The sequence below is a fragment of the Plectropomus leopardus genome, chromosome 7, assembly GCF_008729295.1.
Source record: "Plectropomus leopardus isolate mb chromosome 7, YSFRI_Pleo_2.0, whole genome shotgun sequence".
In the NCBI taxonomy this organism is placed as follows: Eukaryota; Metazoa; Chordata; class Actinopteri; order Perciformes; family Serranidae; genus Plectropomus; species Plectropomus leopardus.
The window spans coordinates 33,114,909-33,122,408 of NC_056469.1; the positions used below are offsets into that span (position 1 = coordinate 33,114,909).

The 7,500-nt window shown below is 38.7% G+C and overlaps 1 protein-coding gene across 2 annotated transcripts in view; it reads right to left on the reverse strand.

Annotated features, from left to right (window-relative positions):
* Nucleotides 1-1,907: 1,907 nt before the first annotated feature.
* nt5c3a (5'-nucleotidase, cytosolic IIIA) overlaps nt 1,908-7,500 on the reverse strand; it is an 18,663-nt gene continuing 13,070 nt past the window's right edge. For both annotated transcript variants that reach the window (XM_042489942.1, XM_042489943.1), the window contains exons 2-8: nt 6,485-6,583; nt 5,709-5,778; nt 5,250-5,382; nt 5,049-5,138; nt 4,098-4,260; nt 3,792-3,992; nt 1,908-3,093 (exon numbers count right to left, since the gene is read on the reverse strand). In XM_042489942.1, the coding sequence (XP_042345876.1) occupies nt 2,992-3,093; nt 3,792-3,992; nt 4,098-4,260; nt 5,049-5,138; nt 5,250-5,382; nt 5,709-5,778; nt 6,485-6,583 (858 nt within the window). In that variant the 3' untranslated portion in view covers nt 1,908-2,991. The remainder of the gene's footprint in view (nt 3,094-3,791; nt 3,993-4,097; nt 4,261-5,048; nt 5,139-5,249; nt 5,383-5,708; nt 5,779-6,484; nt 6,584-7,500) is intronic.

Sequence of the window (7,500 nt, forward strand, 5' to 3'; positions counted from 1 at the left end):
ATTTATGCACAAATGCAGTAAATCCAATTTTGATGTTCGTCATCCTGCTGAGTTTATAGAATAGCTGATAATTGTCTAATAAAACAACAATGTGGTATGATAAAGGGATTGTTATGGTCTCTTCGTGGTGGGGAAAATATAGATACCTTACAGTATTGCAATATTTTGCATGGCAATATTTTATCGATTCACTGGCACCATGTATCGATATTTTATTACATAAATTATTAATATTGCAAATAAAGATTGAACTGACACCAAACAGACCAAAAACCTGATCTTGTTGGATAAAATTGGAAGTTTTTCTTTAGTTTGAAGTTGAAAAAAGGGTAATAAATTGCAATTTATCACAATAACTGGCATATTTCAAAACATTTTACATCTCTCTAATATTGTAGCGTGACATTAGTATTATGATAATGACATATCAGGGGGCCTCTGGTGATTTCCACCCCCACTGTCTCTCAGGATAAACTGTAAAAAAAAAAATCTTGCATGGATGAGAAATCTCTTAACCATACATATTTAATATTACACACATCTTTATTTCTCTGTGCACAAAATGTGCTTTTCAAAATCAGGTTAGACAAAAATATTATTCAGTAAAATTTTTTATATTTTCATTGAGTTGATATTTTTTTCTAACCAGCATCAGTCCTAATAATAAATATCAAATATCCATTTTCTGAATTTTAACCCTTTAAATGCAAGGTTTTGTCATGATGCCACTATATTTTTAGATGAAAAGAAACACAACAAATGAATTATTTTCAATATATTTCATGCAAAGTAGATTTAGTAGAATTAAAAATTGATGCTGTCAGGTGGAAAATTGTAAAAATAACATTCCACAGAAATAACACAATGCATGTTTTTCTGCTTTGATGGCTGTGGGATCAGAAATGTCAGTTTGAATGGGTTTCTTAGCAGTCTGAATGAAACTATTTAGCTTCCACAGTGTATTTTAGACTTGCTGTAGGAGCTGAGCTGGAAATTCATAGATTAAACAAAAATACACAATCTGGACTAAATGTATGCCATATGCATGAACACAGTCAAAATTATCAAAAATATGAAGAATGAAAAGTGTGTCAAATGCACCATTCAGTCCCTGAGGGTTAAATTTGTATGTGCTGTTTTTTGTGTAATACACCTTTAAAAACCACCAAACCAGAGCTTTCAGGGCTGTTATTGAGGGTCCATGTTAGTCCGTCCAGTTGGCTCACAAAATTACGCTTTATTGCATTTTTTTAAAATCACACCATCAAAGAAAAGAGAAAGCCGTCTGCTTATAAAAATACAACACACTGTACTGTCTGCAACATCTCTACACGACGGCCACATATACAGCAGGACATTATTCCCCAGTTTACTGATATATATATTCATATATTTTAGTCTCCCGTTTGTTTTACATAACGATAAGAAAAGGCAACATGCAGGTGATAGCAGCACATTTAAAACACAAAGAGAACATTCAACATAACATGTGGAGACAAAAGGGAGATGTTTTAACTTTGAGCCTCCCAAAATAAACCTAAGATGTGTGTGTTAGAGGTAGTGCTCCGTCTAAACCACAGGATGAGAAGGTGAGGAAGTTAAAAAGGTCGCACGCTGCAGGCAGCTGTCTTCTCTTTACTTATACTTGTTTACTATACTTAGATTTTAGATACATTGTAATTTTGCAGCACCCTTACTTTGGTTCAATGGGGGTTTAACCCTTTAAAACCTGTGTGGCCATCAGTGTTTCTTGTGCTGCGTTCAGACACATTTAACAAGTATTTAAACCTCTGAAACTCAAGAAAAAAGGTTTCATTCTCTTCAAAAACATGGGAAAAGTACAGTTTTTTAGCACACATATTGCATATTTTCAAATAGTATTTTTGATATTGTTAATTTATTTTTTGTGTCCCGTTTGTGATTTTTGTCTACACAACAAAAATATAAAATCTGTATATGTGAAACTTACATGGCAATATATCTGCATCTTCTTTCTAATTTGTTGGTTATTTTTGGATCATTTTTTTGAGTTCCTCCCATGTTTTTGAAAGAAATCAGGCCGATTTACTCCAGTTTTAAAGGGTTAACCCTTGATATTCCAGCTAATGGCTAATGGTATTATATAACACTTGGACACTTGGCTGCTGAGTCAGCTACGAGGAGAAAATCCAAAATGCCATCAAAGTTTCACGAGTAAAGATCTGCTTCTTCTTCTTCTGAGTGTCGATATGATGCCAAAGGAGCACATCAGTGTTAAAAAGAAAAAGCGTATGTAAACTTTTCTGTGCTAGAACGTGTTCCTGCACCCATAAATCAAACTTACAGGCCACATATGTTCATCATGTCCAGGCTGGTTCCCCGTACACAGGATTTAAAGTGCAAGTTCAACATCTGAATAGTTTTCTTCCCTTAAACAAATACTGTGTTGGCTCTTACTTTTCTGTAGCAACACATTTAAAGTTTTACCATAAGTTACATTTTCAAAGGTTGTTTTTGCACTAAATTATTCCACAAAGCTCTAATGCGGCTTTTGTAGAAACACGTTTCATGTCTGACGATGCGAGTCGACACCAGAGTCACATGATCAGACATGTTTCGATAGCTCCAAATGAAAGCACTGCGTCCGTCTGGGAGCGCCTGCTTCCTGTCACACAATTATTATCAAAAATAACCCTTTCATGGTAACAATAGATGGTAGAGATGGAGTGAGTTTTTCTTTTATCGGAAACAAAACACACAGAGACGGGCTGCTGCTGCTGCTGCTGTGTGGACTTTTAAAACAGTTCTTTCAGGAGACGTCAAATGTCTTTTAAAAAGGCGTTTAAAGGGGCGAGGGGTGGAGGTGTGGGGGGGGTACAGAGGTGGAGAATCACCCAGGAGAGATCCAGAGAAAGTGGACCAGAAAGGAAAGTTTAGGTTGGTGTTAGAAGTCTGACAGGCCCAGAGCTGAAGGGGCTGATGGGAGGACAGGAGCAGAGTGGGGGGGTGGAGTTATAGGACCTTCTGGAGGATGGCGTTGGGCACTTCCAGAGTCTCGTCCTTCACCAGGACGATGTCATAAGAGTCCAGATATTTGTCCAGCCGCTCCTCCACCTGCAGAGACGCATCACAGGGAAACGGTCATGAATCTGCAGGACGAGGTCGAGACTCCTGCACCACTTTTAGTATTTAGAACAAATTTGTAGCAAATCAAACATTTTTGCTTGTGGCCTTAATCAGGTTCATCATGGAACACATGACTAACAGCATTTTAATAAGCTAGGAAGGCTGTTCAAAAATACTACAAAAAAATGTGGTGATTATTTTTTCCTTTAAAATTTTAGCTGCTTTTAAAAAACTTTTGGCAACTTTTTTTACTTCAGATTTATTGGTGATTTTTATTTTTTGGTGATTTTAAAAACGTTTTCATACCATTTTTTGGTGGTGATTGTTTTTTGGGTGATTTTTTTAAGAAAACATGCCTTCCAAACCCGCGGGTCGCCAAAATAAAAGTCACTAACATATAACAGTTTATCACAGCCAGAAACTGTGAAAACGTATTTGTAGCTTTGGGGAGGATCAAAAACAAACAAACAAAAAAATACCAGCTCCCTCCTCTAACAAATAAAGAACAGTCCCTGAGAGGCCTACTTTTATTTTTTATAACTTATTTTATATAATATTTATTTCTTAGATCGCTCTCTCTCTCTCTATCCATCTATCGATACACACACACACACACACACACACACACACACACACACACACACACACATATATCTGTAGTCATGTCGTGTCACGGGCGTCTGTACCTTGTCGTTGAGGAAGCCGATCTTGAGGATGTTCTCCACGTTGGGCACGCCGTCGGCCATGCTGAGGTCCCCCAGCGAGTCTCCCATCAGGATGATGTTGCAGTACTCCTTCAGCTGTTTGAAGTACTCCGTGTTCCGCAGGGCGCCGTCGTGTTTGTTGTACACGTGGATCAGCTCGCCTTTGAAACCCTTCAGGACGCCCTGTGAGACGAGGAGCAGATCCAGCCGGCACGGCGGTGAGACATTATGTTTGTTTTTTTTTAACATGTAACACAAACAGAGGAACGGAGGCGTCCGTCGACTCACGTTTTCGTCAAAGTCCATGAAGTTGGAGACGACCTTGACGTTGGGGTGGTACACTCCGGCTTGGCGGATGATTTCCTCCAGGACGTCTCCCAGGCCGGCGGAGAAGATGAAGACGGGGACATCGTGCTGATGCAGGCGGTCAAAGAACTGCTCGTAGCCGTCTCTGAAACGGACACAGAGAGACATCAGAACATCCGCTCATCCGCTGCATGATGGAAACGCCGTTTTCTGACCATTTAAGATCTTCAGCGTTTGAACTTTGATCAAACTGTGTGACTTCTTTAAAAAAACATGGAAAAAAAGGCACGAGCAACTTAAGAAGGAAAAATGTTTCACAAAATAAAGAAATAAGTACGTTTAGAAAATTATTTTTAAAAATCTAGGGAAAAATGCTAGGGCTAAACTATATTTACAATTATAGTATATTAATCCCCGTCTTCATCTTCTCCGCCGGCCTTGGAAGGGAAAAATGCTAGGGCTAACTGTTCTGCAACAGCAAACCCCCCCATATTAATTTATCATAATTACATATTTAAATTATGTTACAAAATTATTGTATTTTTTGAGCACTACTCCAGGACATTTACTTGTTTTTTTTTTATTTAATTTTTAATTTTTAAGCTTATGTTACTTTTTACTAATTTCTTGATAATTTTTATGTCATTTCTTCTTCTGTTGCTCACTGCCTTCTTCCCATGTTTTATAAAAGAAATCAAACAAATTTGCTCAAGTTTCAAAGGGCTAATTTGATGAAATGGCATTCTGTTTAATTTAAGAACTACAAATTGAATATGCAAATAAATATTAAAAACCAGAAGAAAACATCAATTATTTAGGTCGTCGTGTATTTTCTGGTGAAGTGCATCATATCAGCTAAATACCCATAATTCAACAGTAAGCTACAGTGCAGTTGTACGGTGTCGAGCGAGTCCAGGTGAGCGAGGAGCGTACCTCAGTGCAGCGTCAGACTCCCTCACCACCTCGGCCAGCTTGTCTTTTTCTAACCGCTGCTCCACAAGAAGCGTGTGAGACTTGAAATACCTGCAAACACAAAACAAACGCATTTTTGTCTCCACTGTGATTATCTCTGTTTGCGCTCAGCTGTTGGTCAGCAGAAACACAAACATGACTGTTTGTGTGTTTGTGTCTCACCACTCCACCATGAACGGGTATTTCTCCTCCATGGTGAGATGGGGGTCGATCTCGATGGGATAATATTTGTTCTTCAGCTGCAGCAGCTTCTGTCGGCACTCCTCCGTCACCAGCTTACAGTTATCAATGATATCTGCACCAAAAATATAGAATTTATGTTTCATACAGGCAAAGACACTCACTGGAAGTGTCAAATAAATCATGTAAGTCAATGAAAATTATATATTTTTTCTCTTTCAGTTTTGTATTTTTAATTAATATTTTTATTTTGTTTCCCTCCTCTTGACAGCTCTTACTTTTTTTTATTTTCTTCTCACACTATGGGTTGGAGAGTGGTTGAGGAGAGTAGGGAAAACAGGAAAATATGTAAAATAAATTTCCACTCGTCTACCTTTGTGAAACTAAAAGATTATCGACCCCCCCAGAAATAAAGAAATGTTGTTTTCATGATGTACTCACTGTGGCACGTCGGGCAGCGTTTGCCGTTGACGGCGAACTTGCTTAATGTCATGTCGAAGTCTGTGATGATCTGCAACAGAGTCAACAACATTTGGTTTTCCAGAACATGAGGAATACAAGAAATTGAGATTTTTTCTAGAATGTGAGTTGACTTTTTCCAAGTAATGAGCCTCGATGATTAATGAGACGTAAGATTGCCTGTAAAGCACTGAATCAGCTGAAAATGTCTGAAGTCAATCATTCAAAGTTAGTTTTCATTTACACACACAGTTAGTGGAGCTACAGTTAAAGCTCGATTAGGTCATTTAATGTGACGCCTGTCTTTGTCCCAGTATACAGGCAGCGGTCTGCCTCCTTTCAGCACGCTGCTATAAATCTATATTATTGATACAGTCTGTGATATCGACCCAATCACAATCACAACTGTTTTTTTAGAATAACTTCGGGTAGAAAACCACCGCGTCATGTACATATAATCAAACAACGCTGAGCAAACTTCATTGATTCGTTTAAAGCAACCTTAAAAAAAGTCCAGTTTAAGTCCGACTGAGGTGTTTACATGACTGAATAGCTTCCAATCGAATTATTATCTGGAGAAACTTGATTTAAAAGTCCAGTTTTAGCCGGACTAACAAAATAATTTGACTTTTCCTAACATCATGTAAATGTACTGAGTGTTCAGCTTAGAGGTTTCCACAGCTGCTGACAGTTTGTGAGCTTTAATAACCACGAGGTGGCGCTGTTTCACTCAAACAATGACTGATCGCATTTTGTACCTGAAGTTTGGAGGCTCCTCCTTTGATGAGGCCACAGATGATCTGCTCCACCCGCTCAGGGTCCCTCATGTGGACCGTCGTCTTCTCGAACTGCGGCATCTGCAGGGAGAGAGAGCGAGAGAGGGAGCGAGGGAGAGGTTATCGTCGTTAAAAATCCCTCTGACATAGACTTGGCAAACAGGAAAACTGTAAAAACATGGCGTGAAAGCTGTTTGATCAGCAGCTCCTGAGCAGATCAGCTTCAACAGATTTGTGACTTCAGGATCTAATAACTCCAGCTCGTTATCTGCGGTGCGCAGGTTTCCTACAGCTTAAAAGGCAAGGTAGATTTACAACTTTTTAAGTCTTTTTAGATGCCGCTTGGAGTGAAATTTAAGAGTAATTTACAATATACAAAATTTAATAATAAAAATCAAAACATGACTTCATTTGCTGCATGGGTAGAAGAGAACTTGGAAAAAAGTGCATTTGTTGGTGAGTTTTCTTGCTGATTGTGTTTTTTTTCCACTCTGCATGTGGGATTTCACTGTACTTATTCTTATAATGTCGAGTTTGAAACACTTTTTGCTGTGCACCGAGCCTTGTATGCATTGCCTTGTGTTGGTTTCTGCCATGTAGTGTGATTTAATACATTTGACTGTCTAATTTTTAAGAATAATGGATTCATTGGATTTTAAGACTTTTTAGGGATCAGCTAAACACCCTGGTATGAAGCTGTGAGTGACGGCAGCTCTGAGGAGAAGTTTGTGTGTTGAGAACTTCAGCTGATTTGGATTGAGCTTAAGTTTAAGTACGTATGTGAGAAAGTGTGTGTTTACAGATTACATGTCAATGTGAAATTACGGACATTTTTTTCTTCAGCCTTCAGCGTGTTTGAACACACTGTTCCCCACACGCCGCACGCACACACACACACACACACACACCACACACACACACACACACACACACACACACACACACACACACACACACACACACACACACACACACACACACACTCCTGGAGGGAGTTA